The following is a 20,119-nucleotide window of genomic DNA, read 5'->3' on the forward strand; positions in this document are numbered from 1 at the left end:
TAGAGCAGTAGTAAAGTATAAAAACTACTTTTTTTTCTGGCTTAATTTCTTGCAATGTGAGTTTGTGAGGTAAATCAACTCATGTGAAATCCTGTCAGTCTTGGTGCCAGGGGAAGGTAAGGAGTTGAGGAGTCCTGTTAGAAGCAGGGAGGGAAAGGGCAGTGCTGTCCATTTTCTAACAGAAAGTCAGCAGCTGGCAGTGGGGAACCATGGTCTAAGGTGCAAATTATTTCAGTTATTATTATACTAGGGAACAGAGAAAGGAATATAAGAAATTTTAAGAAATTTTAAGAATGATAACAAAAATATTTTTTCCAGAAGAGAAAGATAAAAGATATCAGGCACACCACTGTTTAAAATAAAATAAAATAAATAATAATAATAAAAAATCCTGCAATATGATCAAGAATAGGTATTAATAACAAAGAAACACAGAGGATGCAGTTTTAAGAACAGTATCACAGAAAGTTTCTCTGGCAGATCACCTGAAGGGTCTATTACTTTCTCTGGCAACCTTTGAATAAATTGATTTTGCTAACAAATCACAGTGAATTGAACAAATACTTGAAAATTATCACATCTGAGCACTGCTCTATGGTTAGCAGTCCTGTACAGAAGAAATGGAAACAACTCTGAAGTTCATAGTGAGTAGTTAATTGCATGGTTTGATGTTGATTAATATAGCACATCCCTGTCTTCAGGCTTTTGGAATCAGTTATGCTGCTAGTAAGAGCTGCATATTAATATATATAGTTTATTTAATGTGAAGAAACAAAAACTTGAATAATTGATAAAGAACCCCAAACAATCAAAACAGGTGTTATACAATGTAAGGTTTATCACTGGCAAACACATTTGAAGTATTTCATAATACCAGTTTTATAATAATTACACTATTGCATCTAGCACTCCCCTAATGACATCCATTGCCAAGCTTGAATAAAGGTTCCGAATACTTAGATACATGAAAACAAACAAACAAAAACCCTATTTAATCTACACAATATACTTACATAAAGTGTTTCTATACTCAAAGCTATCACTACATAAATAGAAGTCTCTAAGCCCAGCTCAGTTCTGGATGTGATTCAGGTTGCTGTGAATGATTGCCAAGGCAGACTATATCGCCCATCCCAATTTCAACCTGCCCTAATTCCCTTTATGAGTTTATTATTTAGTGCTGGCTTAGTGCTCAGAGAGACCCAAACAGGAAGTGTCTGGGCGTTCTCTGTTCATGAAGTGGGTGGGATGGAGTTCTTTAGAGAAAACAAAATATGATCCACCTACAGATCATGTTAGGCCAGCTCCCCAATTTCCTCTAAGTAGAACAGAGGCTTTTGTTGCCTTAGTTACTGGAATGATCTACTAGTCAACAGCAGAATCCTAGTCTCCAGAGAGAACATCATTTCTGCATTTCTGGTGGCAGCACAGGATGGGAAATAAATGCTCTTTTTTTTCTTCGTCCATTTTTTTTTCTGTTAAATATATATAGATATATTTAAATGAAATATTTAAATGAAAAAAGTCGTCTTTTGCTAAAAAGACATTATGCAAGGTCACTGAATAGACATTGTTTTTTAGAAGGTTAGAACTTCCACTCAAGCAACATTCCTGGATGTTTAATTTTCCATTCCTTTCTTAATACAGAGAAGAGTGAGCACTGGAAACTGCATGCTAAATTTCAAAGCTTAAATAGAGAACATCAGCTACATTTGTACAGCCAGATTACTGACGTCTGTCTAAAACTCAGGCGTTCCAGATAGAATTTAAAATTTTTCTTCTTCTCACTAGAGGTGTAGCTATTGTAGTGCTATCATCTATTTTTCCTTGGACACAGAAGCTGGAAAGCACAACCCATCTGCTTCCCCTGTAAAGTATAATCAAACCAAATTGCTTATTTTAGTTTTGAATATGCGAATTTCAGTGTGGTGATACCTGAGTGACAATTTACACTGAAATGGGGATCCAAAGTAATTTTTAAGAAAGTGCTGAGTCCCAAAAAACTGTTGGATTATCTTCTTTCCTGGAAGGGTATAATATGAAATAGTGGTTCCATCTTACCTGAAATGTCTCACCTTTTGTAGCCCTGGACTCCCTGCCCTAGCAATTGTTCCTCATATCTCAGAGTAGTCCCCAGACAGATAATGCTGATAACATTTTTTTTTTTTTGGGGGTGTCGGCGGGAGAGGAATAGACCAGGTTTGGTCACTTTAGCTCTGTGAGCTGACAGGGGACCAAGATGAATATGAGCACTGGAGCAAAGAGTGGCTCAGCATGCTGCTGGGATGGTGCAAATGAGCATCTTGGTTCTGGGGAGGCCAAGCAGCCTGACTGTGAGATTAATGTTGTAAAATTACCTAGGCTAACCTAAATGAAAGGGCAAGCATTTTTTATCATGTGTGTTTGCCTGTGAGGACTTTTAGCACCCTGAAAATCTAACTAGAATGCTGTAGATCTGTGTGATGGTGGGTGAATTTAAAATTCTCATGTCAATGTACTGAGGTTTTAGATGTTAATAGCCAGAGTTCTATAAGAACCACAAATTGCCATTAATCAACATTGGAGTTGAGAACACTAAGCTATACTTTTAAAAATTTTAATAAGTTTGTTAATCAATTTTACCTGTATTACAGTACTAGCATAAACAATGCACATTAAGAGAATGCCAAAATCTAGTTTATATTTCATTTTCAAATACTCATGCTCTGTTCAGCTTAACATAAAATATTTCCAGTAAATTTGACCTTTGTATACTATTGTATTGTTATGTTGTTCAAACTGCAGAATATTGTTTAAATCTAAACCTCAACTGTTGTTCAAATTGCAACATGATTACAAACAGCAAATGTGCTTTACTTTAATTATTTTAATGCCAATTTCTACATATGTTTCTTCTCCTTACTCAAAAATTTCAGCTCACATTACCTGTTATAGTTCCTTTCCAAAAATAAGGGTTGTTTCAAGGTAGACAGTTTTTCTTAGTTTAATAACTAGAAGGACTTTAAATGTTGCAAAATCTTTTACAGCAGGATTTACAGTCCATTTCTTCTGCAAAGGCTTTAAGTGGAACCGAACATTTGAGAGGAAGGGGTCATTGGGACATCGTGTTATTTTATTTCTGGCCAATCTATTTTATCACAAAGCTTATTATTTGTACTAATGCCAATAATATCAAGGGTGATTGACAAACATTTGACAGGGAAATGCATTCTCCTGAGTTTTGGATTGATGGACTGAATGTACAAAGCCTCTTCTTATTCCTGTTTCTGTAAGTCATTTTCTACAGGACACTAGCACACATTTGTTTTCACTGTTTCTTTATATTTCCCTGTTTTTTACTCCTTTCTAAAAGAAATCCTGATAGAGTCTGCCTTCAACATAGTTATATTAATCTGAGCTATATAAAAATTGAGCTACAATAAACACTTCTTAAAGCTAAAAAATAAAAACATTGAACAGGATGAGTGCTTGGCTGCCCCATGCAGCTGAACAAAGGAGCTGATGAGCACACCTTGCCTTGTTTCTCAAAAATATTAACATATTGATTTAAAATAAATAAATAAATAAATAAAACTGCATTTATGCAGGGCTCAAAAACTGAACAATATTTTTTGGTGGAAAAGTTGAAAAGGGGTATCTTGAGCTCTGCTGTTTAGGGATTTTGGAGAGTGAGAAAGAAAATGCAGTAGATCAGTGTGTGAGAAGTTGGCCATCCACTGAAAAAATGATGACAATGAAAAATAATAGCGATAATTTAAAGATCTGCATAGCACCACGGTTGAAGGAGAAACGAGAGGCTTTTCCCGAAAGCAGGCTGCGAGACCCCCAGCGCCAAAGGGAAGCGAAAGGAGGGCTGGGGGCCAGAGCAGGCGCGGCCGCGGTGGCTCCGCGCTGCAGGCGCCGCTCCCAGCGCACCTGCGGAGGCCGCGCAGAGCCCAGCGGGCGGCCGGGGCGGGCGCAGCGCGGCGCAGAGCAGCGGGGCCATGGGCAGCGCAGCGGGCGGCCCCCGGGCCACCACGCCGGGACAGCAGCTCCGCGCTCTTTTCTACGTGGTGCCGCCCGGAGAGAGCTCCTTCCGCACGCTGGAGGAGGTGCCCGACTACGTGGAAAAGGTGAGAGCCTCTTCCTCTCCTCTCCCCTCGCAGCATCCATCCCTCCCCTCCGCCCACCCTGCGCGCAGCCACTGCCTGCCTCTCTTCAAAGGCTTGGGGAAGCGATGACTGCAGGAGAACATCTAAAGTAACATTAAGTACGTTGTCTTTCTCTGTCTGCTTTCACTCCTGGGCTTGCTGGCTGTGTAGCCAAGTATTTTATTAATGGCTTGCTGGCTGTGTAGCCAAGTATTCTATTAATGTATTTTAAGTGAAGGCTTGGATGCTTTCTCCCAACACCAGCTTTCAGAGGAGCACCCCACATCTGAAGGTTGGTGCTAACATTGCTCACATTGGCAGAGCTGAGTGATATAATGACAGCAAACTGAACTGAGTAAACCAGAAAGCATGATACTGTGTTGGGCTATTCAGGCTAGGCTTCTACCTTGCAGATCTTCAAGCAAGCAAAAATAATAATGATAATTATATATATATATACATATATTTAGAATCACTATTTAAAAGAAAAAAAAATACACAAAGATTGTTTAAGAGAATGAGAACAAATATTTGTGTTGGGACAGTGCAGACTCCTAAAGTTTCAAGGCAAGAGTACAGAGGTCAGGCGTGAAAACTCCCTTGGCATCAGTATATCCCTCCCTCCCCTCCTGCCCTACTGGCTTGTCCGCTTTCCAGGAGATACCTTTGCTCCCTTCTGTCCTACCTATTGCACATACCTTGGCACATATTTCAAAGTGCTGTGCAGTAGCTGCTGTTGGGCTGTTATGGGGGTATCATGGATTGTGCAGAGTGGTACAGCAGTGTCAGCAGCTTTCTGGGAATGTCAGTGTTCAGCAACCCATCACTGATGGCGGTTATCAGCAAACATTGCCCTTTTGGATAGGGTAAGCAGGCAGCTGCTGCAAATCCAACCTGTGTATACAAAGTCTGGTCGATGGACTGCTCTCAGAGGCATTTTGCAACAAAGCTACAGCACAATGGTCAGGCAAGTCTGTCTAGAGCTTGACAGTTTTGCCTAGTCAACTGATTGCTTCCTCCAGCTCTGTCTAGTACTTATCTCAATCCCTTTTACTGTTCCCACATTTTCAGCTGAGTAGCATTCATTTTCTTGCCAGCGCTGTTCCTTAACATCCCTGAACTTCCTTCTCCCGTGCAGACCTGGGCAATATTCAGCTCCGACCTTGGCCTAACCTGTGACTGTTGATATAGGGCAGACAGCTATGAAAGTCTGCAGAAGGATTCCTGGTACTTCTTTGCATTATAGAAGTGTCTGCAGGCTTCTGCTGTTGTACAACTCTCTTGTGATAAGTTTGTAAGGGAATATGTACCTAGCAAAAGTTACACTAAAAAGGTTTTTCAGTATAGTTATACTTTGCTATAATTGCTGTCTGGTAGCTTAAACTATTAGCTTAGGCTCATAGCTTAGTCTAATTTGTGCAGTGTATTCTCTGGTTGTAGTTCTCTGATGTTCTGCAGATGGGCAGAGGGAGTCGTTCTCTTTTTTTTTTTTTTTTTTTTGTGTGTGTGTGTACAGTTTTCATGAACGTAATTTCACTTTGCTTCTTGTTACCTTCTGGAATTATCATTTATGTGCAGAAAAGACTTTAGCCTACTTCAGTCTACTTTAGTAGACTAGTAGACTAAAGTAGACTTTCAGTCTACTGACTGTAGTCAGTCCCAGGAAGAGAGTGCACTGTTCCTTCCTCTGAAAGCCCCAAAATGGAAGCATTAAATTTAATACTTACTGTTTTTCTTTTCTGTTTACTCTCTGCTTTTTAGAGCCTAAAGATTAAGTTCACATTTACACTCAGTCCACGTTTTTAGGCTTTGCTTCTAAATAATGAGGCACAGAACCTGCTTATTTAATTCTATGTGAAAGTTGAGAATCTTATGTTATGAGGACCTGGGACTTTAAGAAAACAAACTGTTTCAAGGCTTGTAATAAAATCATGAATTTATGCTGACTTTCAACTTAGTATTATTTTTTGCAACTGTATGAAGTAGAAATTGATTTAACATGGTCCTTTGCACTGTGTAAGAATTGGTTACTTGTAAGGGAAATCCTCTTATTCAGCATTCAGAGTAAGACTTTCAAGTTACAGATCAGTTATTCACATAAACCACAAAAACTAGTGCAAATCCCCATTAGGCATTTCTGGTGATGGGCGAAAAGGAAGCAGCTGGTAACAGAGTAAAACATTTGTAGATCAGAAGATATGGAAAGGGGCCATCTTCCATCTCTGACCCATGAGGTCAACAGTGGCTGTTGCTTAATTTTGTGTCACTTTGTTTTCAGGGACAATACTTGAAAACTTTTCCTGGATATGTAGGAGCTACCTATCCCCCTCATGTTCCTTAAACATCTTAATTGTCATTTTAACTACTACCCCGCACTCTCGTCCCCCCCACCTCAAAAAAAAAAAAAAAAAAAAAGAAAAGACTAACAACCAACTAACCAACCAAAAACCTAATGATTAGGCTACTTGAAACTTGTCTACCTTACTGACTGCCTCCATTTTTCCTGTATTATTTCTCTTATCCTTCTGCTGTCTTACACTTCATCCCAAGATGATAAGCTGTTAGGGACAAGGAGTGTTTTTATGGCATCTAACTTGATAGTATCCTGATCTATGACAATAACTATTAGGTATTATGCTCACAGAAATAACATATACTAGTTTTGATATAGTTGATTTCTTTGATCTACTTTGGACACAGCATAATGTGGGTGTGTGGAAGAGAGGTAGTAATATACCAAGTACCAAGAGGTATGTTATAAAACCTTCCTTTCTCAAACTCCTTGATGGGCAGGAGGTTAAGACTGTCTGAATGTTTCTTTATCCTCCTTGCTCTGACACTCCCTATTTGTGAGTCAAAAAGTGTTGTCAAATATTTGGCTGTCTCACAACTTCGCAGTGGGAAGAAAATATTTAATGAAGTCAATGGGAAAGAAGTTGTATTAGTACAAAGCCAAGTATTTTAACTATTTCAGAAGTTGCTAGGTAAAGTGAATTGCCATGCAGTATACAGGAATTGTATATTTCCTGTACATTATTTTCATTTCTTGAATAAAAGATCCCAGTTATTCTGCCCTGAGCCCTTTCAATTTCCAGTGCAGCTTCTGCTATTGCATGACTTTGTAATTGTCTATAGTCTGTGCTAAAGCTGGCTCCTAATTTTGTGGTAAAATCTTTCTTAGTGGTTCTCAGTAAGACCATTTTTATCTCTGATGGATGTACAGGCATGGTCATCTGGCTTGTTTAGTAATTTAGGAATCTTTTTTAATTATATCAACTAGAAAAAAAAATATCTTAGAAATTAAGCAGTTACAGCAAAACAAGGAACATTTATATTTTTTCTAGGATGCTTCAATGACCTCTAATAGAGTGTATTTTTTTACTGATTTCAAATGTACAAAGATTTACCACACTGGATTTGCTGGGTACTGTTTAGGATTTATCCATAAGCTTTGTTTTCGAAATGTTTTCTATCATCAGCTAGTGTGTATCCCAAACAGGCCTTTAGATACTTAAAGCACTGTTAAAGTGCAAGCTAGGCATCTAAATTAAAAAGTGCCATGTTGATATTAATCTCTGTTCATCTGTTATTGTAACCTAACCCTGAGCTGCTGCAGTTTATGAACTTTCACATTTCCTAGACGTTATAAATCTCTCTCTGCTTGCATGGTTTGAATCATCCCATTCTTCTTTGACTGAGCAATCTGGTCTATATCCATCTTAGTCTCTTTGGTGTCCCAGCTTGGTAGGAATTCCCGGATCACATCTCACTTGGCAACAGAAATGAGCACCCTCCAAAATGCAATGGCATTTGCAGAAGCAACATGGTTCTTCCATTAAAAAATGTATAGGCAGAAGCAACCTCTCTCATATAGTGCAGTGTGGAAGGTATCAGTATGTGGATCTATATGTTTGCAGTGACTTGAATGGGACAGCGAAAAAAGACTAAGGGGGACAGGGACCAGTCTAGCAGTGTGATGTCTCCCATATTGGTGAGTGGATAAAGTCTCAGAGGTCTTGCACTTCTCTATCCCTTAAAAAACGCAGTGTGAATATTATGCCTTAGTACCAGCAAAAATGAGTTGTCTGAACTTCTCCAAGGTCACCTAACTTTTTTTGCAGACCAAGGGAGGTGGTTTAAGGAACATTCAAGTACACAAAGATCTGATGCAAATAAAATAGCTACTTCCTATATTCCTTGCTGCAGGCCTTCTGGTGGTGGTCTTGGTGTCTGATGTGCTGTCACTGCCTCATCAGTTTTTCCTCCCATGAACTGCAGGGACTATTAGGACTCCAACATCAATAAATAAATAATTAAATAAATGCTCTGCCAACTACTACTGTTCAATCTTACCCTCCCCACCTACCTCCCTTCCCCCCTGCTGATGCTGATGAAAATTTGAGAACAGCTGTAGCAATCAATCTGATGAAACATGGTGTTTTCACAATAATTTTTGCCAGTCCCACCCCACTGGTCACATCCATATCATTCTCTAATGGGTGCTGTTCTTGGGCATTTTCAACTTGTCCATTGATCTGGGACTCAGGATATACAGTGTGAGCTGAATCCTAGACTGGAGCAGCGTTGTGAGTGAAAAATGTTTGTCTTGCACAGCATTATAGTTTTCTTCAGAAAGGCAGTAAATGATTTGACAGCTAGTACAACCCGAAAGAAAAAAAAAGGAGCACCGTTGCTACTTGATCTGGAAAGAATATAGGTGTTATGGCCCACATTGAACTTTGTTTCATAGTTATTTCACATAATTCATGGGTTCTCTACTTAAAATACATATGGAAGAGCTGTTGCTATCAGCAGCAAAAAGCATGGCAACAGATATGTTAAGCAGAAAGTAACTCTAATATATCTTTCAGATAATATTGTTGGATGCCAAATTCAGTGGCTGAACACTTTCAAGTACTGTTTACATATCAAATTGAAAGCAGATTCTATTTTACCTTGGGTTTAGAGGAGTCCACAAATGTTGATGCTTTCACTCATTTATTTGAATATAAGAAATGAGTTTGGAAAGGCTTTTGTGTTTTGTTTTGATGCCATTTAATAATTTATGTGCAGACGATAGAAAGTAATACGGGATGAAGTTAGTGCATTGGATTTATTCTGGTGGTATCTATTCCTTGGCAGCCTTGGTTGTTCTTGTTTATAGGGTCCATGAAGAGCTTTACTTTATTTATCAGGGCGCAATAATAGCTAGAAAGATGCAAGTCAACCTGAGAAGTATCTGGCTGCATAAGCTGCTCTTTGAATCATATGTTTGGATGGACCTTAAAGATTATCTAGGTCCAATCTCCCTGCCAGGGTCAGGGACACATTCCACTAGATCACTAAATCAGGTTTCCCAAAGCCCCATCCAACCTGGACTTGAACACTTGCAGGGATGGGGAATCCACATCTCTGGGCAAACTGTTTCAGTGCCTCACCAGCCTCACAGTAAAGAATTTCTTCCTAAAGGAAACTGAAAAGGCAGATCTAATCCTACTTGTGTTGTGACTGCTTTTCTCCCATTTCTTTTTCAGAGTATTCCATTCTTCATTGCTTTTATTGTGTTGGAGTTTGCTGTCAGCTGGGTTCAGAAGCGTAAGCTGTCAGGTCGAATCAATGATGGCATAAGTTCTCTTTCTTTAGGTATCCTGTCTCGACTGCCAGAGTAAGTCTGTGTGTTATATTAGCTTAAGGTTGTTTGTTAGTCACTGAGAAGGAAGAAGAGAGAATTTTATGTATTGATATTGTTAAAATATTGAAATTGTTATTGCTAACCCAAAGTGATTAAATAAAGCATCTAGATTTTACTTTGCTAAAATGAAGTTGCATAAAGAGCATGAATGTCTTTCTAATCTGTAAGACTAAATATGATACTTGCAGGATTTTTTCCTGTTCCAATTATATTCATCCATATTCATCCATATTCATTCATCTTGGCTGTCACCTTTAGCTGTTTCTGGGACTTCAGTTAACTTAACTGTGTCTTAGGTTAGATTATGCTAAAATCGGAGGTTTTTTATTAACCTGCAGAAAGGAGAGAAAAAGAAGTCCTTTATATTCATTAGCCTTTAAAGTAAAATTGCATGCATATAACCAGATAGAAATGTGAATAAACACATGATTCAAAGATCTTTGAATTCAGTCATGATCTTGTTTGAGTTCAGTGGATTTCTCAGAGGTTTTAATGCTTGATAGAAATGTTGCAAACGTGATCATCTGTTCTTTCTCTCCTGCACAGAGGTCATAAGATTAACCTGAATTACTTCATGGTGAATGGAGTTGTGTTTTAAAGAAATATACATTATGGACTAATAAATATTTAATAGTAGGGAATCCAGAAAATTCTTTATATAAAATGATCTAAGTGCTTTTCAGAAGCTCTAAATGCTTCTAAGGAGTATTGTGTCTTGGATCTGCCTTTTCATAATATGAGCTTCCAGATGATAGATTTTATTACATCTTTTCTGTTAGAAAGGGATTCAGTTTCTATTCCCCATGTATGAATTTACAGATTATCATTGTTGCATATAATCTATTCATTACATGAAGAAAAGTTTCAATTATTTGAATTTGACTATACAGTATATTTTCAAGTCTTTCAATTATTCCCACAGTTCTTTTCTGAATCCTCTACAGTTTTTCAGCCTTCTTAATGTTGATGTCTCAAGTGCACTCCATATTTCAGAAATTGCTACATCAGTGCCAAGTAATGAAGTCATTTGTTCTCTATTTCTACTTGTTGTTCCTCCCTTTATATATCACAGGTCCATGTTAGTCCTCTGAGCCATCTTTCATCCCAAAATATATATATATTTTTTAGATTGTGGCTTGCATTCCTCATTCGTAGGCAATACGTTCTTATACTTGGCCACACAGAAATATATGGGTAATGCATTTGATCATCCTGAATATTTTGAATCAGTGCAATGATGTCTTTGATACTTACAGATCCCTAGTTTTTGTCATTGCAAATTTTACAAACCAAGGTATTGCTAAAATACATTAAAAGAGCACAGAAACAAAAAATTATCTATACTGTCAAGTAGTGTCCATTTTCTTCACACTTAAATTCTGAAATATGTAAATCACCCAATTTGTAGTCTATTGATGTTTGAATTTGTACATTTAAAAAAAACTTTGTAATAAAGGAAAAGTTTTGATAAGATCTATATACCTTTAATTTAGGTACAAAGACAACTTGTGATCGATCATCTTAGTTTTCACTAGTAACTGTCATGAATGAAGTCATTTAGGGAGTTTGGTAGATAAATAATGTCATTTAGAGACACTCTCCCAAACTCCTTATATATCTTGAAATAAGACAGAAGAACTTTCAGCATGAGAAATATTCAAAGTAATATCTAAATGGAGAGTTGCATGAAGCTACTTTTTGCAACTAGTGAGCAATCTATACTCAAACTATTTTGTACACGTTTAATAAGATCTGTGAACATGATCTTGAAGGAGAAACATTCAATTTTGTGTTATATTTTAAGCCATAATAAACTATATAAAGTATTAGACTTGTATGCACTGAAACACACCACTAAAGAAAGTTTACTCTAGTTTTCATGCAGCTAAAACTGAAATCATTCAAATATAATTTCTTCAAATTACACAATTTTTCTAGACAGTCTCATACTTCAGATTTACCATGCTGAATGCTTATTTTTCTTATCTAAAATATTCAGGACTAATGAAGTTAGGGGGACTGAGATTTGTGTGATGGAAGTCTGAATGGTTTTGTGAGGTCTTTTGGCTGTATTTTAAGAATACTAAAATGCTTCAGAGGCACTCATTCCTGGAACAAATGCTTGTTAAGAAAACTAATGTTGCATGTGTGGAACGCAGCTTAGCAAGGTGCTGAGTACTTTTATTATTTTGGCACTCAGTACTCTGCTGCAGAATTTGGCTTGTAGGCTAGGCAGTTTTCTTTTGGATAAGAATTATTTTGCAAAGTTATCTTGAGTGAGTGAACTAAATGATCCTTAAGGACATAAACTTGGTAGGATCAGGCAAATCGGCAGCATCAGTACACTTATTCATTGATACACCAGCACAAGAAGTCTCTACCAGGTCACTTGTACTGCTCTCCTGGCTGGAAACACAAGACCCTTCTCAGCAGTTCTATCCAAAAAAAAAATAAATAAATAAAACCAACAAAAAAAGCTTTTACAAAGCTTTGAAATTTCTTACTGAATGTGAAAGAAAGAAACAGTTTACCCTTCTGTCTTCTGCTTCCATGGTGTGAAAGAAATGGGTCAGAAAAAAAAAATAAAAAAAATGCACACACAATCCATTGCTAAGACTTTCACTTCAGTCTTTCCCTTTCAGGCAGAAAAAAGGGTAGGGAAAGCTGACAGAAACTGCTAAAACAATATTTCAGCAGAACCCACAGCATCAGGGGAAATAGTAGTGCAAATCATTAACAGCTGAAGGTTAGATTAACACACCATTGATTGTATCCTCTCCCAGGGACTAATTTTCATTTTCTCAACTAGCAGCAATGGTTTGCCACTTCCTTAAAAAATCTGTGGTTGAATCTAAAATGGCGGGCTTCAGTCTATTAGTTAGAATGAAGCTTCAGATGCATCATTGCAATGAGGTCTTTACATTGTATGGAAAAATTATTCAGCCTCCGAGTATGTTTTTCCATTTCACAGTCTGTATAACAAGTGCTGCATCTCTTGAGGGAAAACAATATTTATTCAGTGTTTCTTACTTCATTGTTGGAGAAAATGCAAATCATAAATTGTTGATATTCCTATGCCAGATATTAAAAATGTAGGTGCAAGAGGAAAAGTCTAATCAGAAAAGGCAATGTGGTTTGTTTTTAGGCTTATTAGACTCAAAAGCGTATAGAAAGTAGAATTGTTTTGTGTGTACATATTACTTCTTATAAAACAGCACATACGTTTCTAAAATATAATTTTCTTTGCCTTAACACATACTGTACATTCCTCTGCATGTATGAATGCTAAATGTTATATGCAATGAAAAGTAGTTCGGGGGAAAGGGACACATTTGAATTACTAATCTTACTCCCTGCATCTTAAATGTTGGTGGTTAAAAAATTTCTGAGAACTTTTATTCTAAATAAATAACAAACTTCTCTAACAAACCATTGCCAGGAGACTTGAAATGCTGCTTTAAAAATATTCTCCCAAGAGAAAGTTTATTTTGGGTATAAATATCCACTATACAAGTATGTGCATTATTTCATATTGGCCCATTTCTTCTTTCAAAGCAGCAGAACATAAATCAAATCAAAAAGTGTTTGGGGGATAACTGAGGTAGGTACATTTTCAAACTAGTTGGGAAAGTCTCCATTTTTTATGGTCATGCTCAATTGCCAGTTTTTAGTGTTCAGTTCTGCAACACAGTCACACAGTGTGTGTGAGTTTATAAAGTGTATATATATGTCTAGCAGTTTTGTCAACAAATCTGCAATGAACTTTCCCATTTCTAAAGTGAACATTAAAATTTTTATATATTAAATGTTTGGCTTTGTGAAACACGGGAGGCTGAAGTTCTCCAAAGTGGTGTTGAGCATCAGAAAGGAATGAGAAAATGTTTTCGATAGTTCATGCTATTATGCACCTCAAAATTGCTCATCAGCAATAACTGAATCAAAGGAGTATAGAGTTTGTTTCTCCTGTAAACCAGTACGGTTCAATTCTGTATGTGATCTGGATTTTAAATAATTTTTCTGCAGAAGAAATACTGAAGAAGCAGTTTCACGTGCATATTAGGCCAACACTGCGGCCAAATGAAAGACCCTTTCCTGATTTGTACTTCTGTTTGCATATTCTTGCCTCTGATCTTTCTCTCCCCTTTTGCTGGCATCAGCATTTGCGTTACGCTGTAGTGAAGTGGCCCAGGAAACACATCCAGCACCACCACACCCTCCTCCCTCCCCCCATCATACTAACCTGGATCAGCTCTTACCATGGTTCACAAAATCTTGTACCAAAACAAAAAATGAGCATGGAAAAAAAGCAGTCAGGGGTGCAGGATAACAAGTACTCAGCTTTTTTTTTTTTTTGTAGTATTACTGAGTTATCCACATAAAATGTATGTAAAATCGCAGTCTGAAAACAGAAGCTTTCAGTCCTTAATAGTAGCAGTGTGCAGAACTGATTAAAATGCATTTGTTTCAAGTTGGTGCAAGCTGTTCACAACCCCATGGAACTAGCGTTGTCCTTGACAAAACAAAATACTCACCTTCATGGATGCATCCATTTAAAGTATGCCCTGGCTTCCTGATGTACCTACTAGTACTTCAGTACACTTATGAATGCAGAAAATTATAAACTCATAAATTAGTGACTGCATCTCTTAGAAGAAAATTTGATACATGCAGTGTCTTGTAAATTATATTTTCACTTCAAGACTTGTTAGCTAATTTTTTCTCTCCACATCTGCTTGACTAAAGCTTTGGACAGATGTTTACTTAGAGCATGGTCAGATGTGTTGCTTCTGATCCAGCTGCCCCCTCAGATCTGCCAACATAACTGCACATTTAATTGCTCCCTAACCTGGTCCTGACAAAGTGATCCAGCTAAAAGCAGAAACAAAAGCCCCCCAAGAACTATAAAAGAGGTGTTTAAGCTCAGCTGCATTCATTTTGACAGAGCCGGGTCAGGGAGCAGCTATGCATGCAATTATGCTGGCAGGTCTGATGGCTGGTAACCACCAGCCTTTGGGCAGTGATGAGCAGATGGGGCCAAACTGGAAAGGTAATCACTTAACCTGGTTAAATTGCAAGTAAGGCTGCTATGCCCCTACACCAACTGAACTTCTAGCTACTGCACTTCTGTCCTTCCTATGCTCATTTACATAGTCATTCCTTTATCTTGTGCTGGTTCAGGTGTTCATCTGATCCTGTGCTAAGGTTCAGTTCAGTACGGTGCTATTTCAGTTCAATGTAGGAGCAATAAGGATTTTGCGTAAGGCAGAGACAGGCAGGCAAATGAGACTGGCTGCCAGCAGCTAGGCTGGCTTAGGGTCCACTGAAACTGCAGACACCAGCATGCCTGTAGCAGCTAGTTATGGCAATTTAGACACTACCTGTCATTAGATGTTTCCATAAAATAGTATTTTAATAGGTAACAAGCATGAAGAGACAGAATCTACTCACCACCCCATTCCTCCCACTCTTCAAATAGTGTTTTGTAGTTATATATTTCATAAGAATATCCTCCTGACTGCACTGTCCAATATACTCTGCTAATTGTTTCCACATTTTGACAAAGGTCACAGCCCTCACAGCTCTGTCAGAAGAACAGGTTTAGAAATAAGTCACTAATTCTCCGTAGGTAAAGCAGTCAGAGTAGGATAAACAGCTTCAGAAAGCGGGTAGTGCTGTGCACTGGAGCTGGCAGTGCTTTCAGCAGGCAAACCTGACTCTGGAAAGGAATTCTCTAACTTAATTTAGTCAAGCTTGTGACAGGGACTGTCTGCATGAACGATCTTTGGTCTAATTCCCTTTTTTGTTAAGCTGTTTCATCATCAGTGAATTGAGTGGGACCAAACCAGTAAAGGCTAGGTTAATTAATCCTATCATCTTGCTTAATGCTATCATCTTGGTGAATCAATTTAACACAGCTTTATAAATTTAGTATAAGCTACGCTGTGGCTTTGGACAAAGTCAAATCTAGCTGTGCCCATAAAAGATGTTAAAGCTTCCTGCCTGCTCATTGCCACCTCCCCGCTCCACTGTTACTATCTCTCACCTCTTGTCAGTGGTGAGTCCTCCCCTGGCCATATCAGCAGCGTTACCTTCAAGGGTTTAAAATGCAGAACTTTGCAGACTTGGTTCATTTTGTTTGAAACATGCTGGAGAGCACCTGTGTGAGCAGCGTTGCTGGCACAACACAGGAGTACCAACTAGCAGCTGTGGACAGCCTGGCGTGTGTACTGTGCTACTTTTTGGTGATGACTAAAGAAAGCTCTGAGCCAGAATTTAGAACTCTGGAGTTTCTAATGAAATGACGTATAAGCTACCAAACATTAAAGAGAAGAATTTAGGAGACAGACTTGGGAGAGCCAGGATGTCCTCAAACTAATTGTCTGAAACAACTGGTAGTCCCTACTATAATGTTCAAGAGCTTTCCATGTTTCACACAAGCCTGTCAGAAAGCCAATTACTCTTTTAGGTTCTAACCTCTTACATTGAGACAGCTGTTTGCAGAATTCATATTTATCTACATCTTCAGTGTTGCATCGTTACTTATTTTCTAGACGCTGGACCCAGTAAATGTCTCAGCGAATTTGTGAATCTCTCAGAGCCCAGTTTCACACCTGCTGTGTCTCTAGAAACAGAAACAAGCTGTTAACATTTGTTTTCAGATACATTTGTGCTCTTATGTGAAAGTACAGACTGTTAACTGAGTTTACCCTTATTAAAAATATGTTATTAATTAAGTTCCATAATCAGAAGCTCACAAAATATACCAATTTCCCAAACCCATTAAATGTTGCATGTATTTTATTCTGTATTTCTGTATTTTTCACTAACATAAATGCATGAAAACTGATGATTTTTTTTTTTTTTAAGCCCTCTAACTCTAAACTGTCTAGAGTACTCTTCTGACTAAAGTACTTATCTGCTAAAAGATATATTAAGTTTAAATCAGGATTCCACTAGATGGAGCACAGGGGTAGCATTTTTTAAAGCTGGCCAATATAGTTTGCTGGGACAACACTTTGAAGTTATGGAAATCAGGGAAAAATCTCTCTTTATGATTCTGTAAATCAGTGTTACAGAACTGAAAATAACAGACTTGCACCACTGCACATATCATGGACAAAGGCAAACTATGGCTATAGAAGTTTAGAAGTATTACAAAAGTTGATCACTGGAATATCTCACGCAAATATTTCTTCTGATTTCATCATTTAATGTGCTATGATGTGTCACTGAAGCTATTTCACTATATTTTTACAGACTATTGGAACAGTCATCTGTTATCACTTCCTTTGTTCTAGATAATTTTAGAACAAAATAGGGTTGAATTGAATAACCCTTTCCCTCTCCTCATAACTTCTGCTTATACATGACCTTTGAGAATATAATAAGCTTTCTACTAATCTAACTCAAACCTTAATGCAAATTTGCTGATTTCAGTGGAACAGTCACTATTCTGTAAGACAGATCAAAATCAGATCCTTTATTGAAAAAATGTACTAAGTAAGCATTTGTATTACACTTGTATGTTGTTATTTAAACAAATTAAAAAGTCAGGTCTGTTCCCTCACAGAATGTTCTAGAATCGCCCAAGATTGCACATCCTGAATTTACTAGAACACAATTTGCTGCTCAGTGTGCTGGGAAGGTATAAATAGGTCTAAAGAAATGAAACTTCCATTCTTATAAAGGTAGAAGAGTAAGCTACAATGACAGAAACTCAGCTGTACTGAAGGATTTAAACTAGTATTTGAAATCTTTTAAAGATAATTTGTAATTAAATTTAACAAAGGAGTACATATAAACTTAGGGCAAGAGGTATTATTACCATGGGTTTTATTACTAAAGTGAGTGGAACTTCTCATGAAAATATTTAAGGATTTAATATCAGATTTTTAATTGATTGCTGGAACAGGTCTGGTGAAGAAAAGGTCAGCTCTGTCAGATGAAATCTTATGTAATACTGCACCTAATACAGCTAGGGATACCAAACTCACCTCTATTTTATTTCTTTTTGCATTGATAGTTTTTTTTTTTTTTTTCTTCTTGAGGAGAAGTGGGAACAGCATTATTTAGACTAAAATGCCAGAGAAGAAAGCCATACTGAGGAAGAGGAGAGGCTTTGATTCAGCTTTTGTGTCTGGTGGGAATATTTTCTCAAAATGTAGGTGCTATTTCCTGTAATCAAGGGCTTTCCAGAGCTTGATAATCATTTCCCAGCTGTATCATTTTGGTGAATTATTTTTTAGCCTTGGGTTATTTCATGACTGGTTTTGCATATTAAGAATGGGAGAGGATCATATTCATCTTGATGATAGAAAACAGGGAATAGAACTCCCACAGCTCTCTCTCCCCTTCCCTCCACCTTGTGGAAAGTTTGGCTTTGAGCTAAAGCGTGAAAAAAGCCTTGACTGCAGTATGTCAGGCGTATTTCAGCTCGATTTGTGTCAACCCTAATAAGTCAGCTGACAAAGTAATAAATTGGGTGTCTGTTCAAGACCTGGCACCTGTACAGGAAATAAAAGGGGATTTCAGTTGCAGGAAGGTTTGCTTTGTTTTGCAAATGGACGTTTTCTCAAGGCTCCTCTACCTCCTTCCCCCTTCTGCTCTTTACTGAATTCTTGTTATCAAAATGTTTATTTCAATTGTGACTAGAGCTAGTTTTTCATCTGGAAAAGAAAGCTTTCTGAGTGTCATTGGAAATGGAAATCCTTATACTTTCCAGTCTGAAACAAAGGCTTACAGAGCATTTAATTATTCATGTATCCTGCTGTTACATATATGGCCTGAATAATTTCCAATTACAGAGTAGAAACTGCCTTTGTTCAACATTTTGAAATTTTACATTGATGTAGTATGAATCAGGCTGGGACAACTGAATTTGTTTAACCCTGGGAAACAATGTATTTGTAATATCTCACTATTTTTAATGATAATATAACCTTGTGACCGGGGTATCTTAATGTGTTTCCTCCTGTGTCTGACCTCCAAGGATGCAAGTCTGTTACAGCTCTTGAGAGCTGACGTTTTGTAGGTCCAGCTGTAGAGTTGTGTTTTTAGCTCAGGGGCCCCAGGCTGAGTCTCAGTGTGATGCGAGGGGGTGCCTGCAGCAGTGGCGAGAGCCTGGGTTGTTTCCTTGGGGTCTTCACTTTGAACACACAACTCTTCCTCCATGTTCAGAGGAGAGACAACACCTATTGTTCACTGATCCTTTTCACTTTTGGAGACTGTCCTGGGGACCATGGAAGAGTTTTCCTGAAAACTAATTTCAGGTTCTAAGGTTGATCTGTGAGGTGGAGGAAGCAAAACAGGATCTGGTATTCTTTGCAAGGGGTCAGCTGTGTGTTCATCTAGTTGAGTTTTCTTCACCTTTTCCATCTTTCATTATTCCATTGGGATCTACTGTAAGTAGATCTTCATGTCCACATGGAGAGTTCATCTCCCAGAATTTCCTTCTTGGACTTTTTTAATTAGAGGAAGTGATAATCTGACTCAGTGGAAGGAGAAGGGGGAAATGGTTTATTTAAAAAAAAAAAACAAAACACCTTTAAGTAAAATATGTATGATTTTTAAAAACAGAGAGATGAAAACCCTCCCCCTGTCAAAACAGTTGCAAAAGTGCATTCTTTGCACATAATAAGATTTTTTTCAGCAGAAATATTCAAAATCCAAGATACATCTATGTAATGTATATAATAAGGCTTTCTATGCTGTATGTGTGTTCTAGAATTTATCACTCCTTATGCAGAGGATTGGGCTCGATGACAAAAGTCCTACCTATCTGCTTCTGTCATATTTATGGTTAAAAACTTACTTTTAAATGAGGAGAAAGTTTTCTTAAGTTCTCTTCAGTGTTTTCAAGAAGTGAAAATGTAGCTTGAGGGAGAAAAAAGGGGCAATATAAACCTTTAAAACTCCAAGTGAACTTTCAGAATCTAATTGAATGCAAGCTCTGGACTTTCCTATCTATCACACTGTAAATTTTTTTTTTTTTTTTAAATACTTAGCTAAGCAACTCTTCTTTCTCCAGCATTGCATAGTGATATGATGGATTACTCCAAATTAATTACAGTAATCAGCTAGCGTTATGTGTTGTAGAATTGTGATTCAAGCGTGAAGGAAAAATAAGCAAATTCTGACTTCTACAGCAAATTGTACATATAAAAAATGTGTTGTGAGGTTAGCTCAAGTTTTACACCTTGGCCTTAACTTGTGGAAAAAAAAAAAAAAAAAAAAAAAGAGAAAAGACTCTAGGGTGAAATACAAAAAGCTGATCAAAAATGGAGGAAATGTACCCGTC

General features: G+C 37.6%; 1 protein-coding gene across 4 annotated transcripts in view; it reads left to right on the forward strand.

The window, feature by feature from the left end:
• The first annotated feature begins 3,662 nt into the window (after window positions 1–3,662).
• AGMO (alkylglycerol monooxygenase) overlaps window positions 3,663–20,119 on the forward strand; it is a 194,525-nt gene continuing 178,068 nt past the window's right edge. For 2 of the 4 annotated variants that reach the window (XR_014581001.1, XM_083827592.1), the window contains exons 1-2: window positions 3,874–4,112; window positions 9,665–9,795. Coding sequence is in view for 3 of the 4 variants with exons in the window: in XM_083827592.1 (XP_083683718.1) it covers window positions 3,984–4,112; window positions 9,665–9,795 (260 nt within the window). In the remaining variant the exon portion in view is untranslated. Of the gene's footprint in view, window positions 4,113–9,664; window positions 9,796–20,119 lie in introns of all 4 variants that reach the window. The other 2 variants (XM_083827593.1, XM_083827594.1) reach the window with 2 other exon arrangements.

This window comes from Anser anser (genome assembly GCF_964211835.1).
Source record: "Anser anser genome assembly, chromosome: 2".
NCBI classification, from domain to species: Eukaryota; Metazoa; Chordata; class Aves; order Anseriformes; family Anatidae; genus Anser; species Anser anser.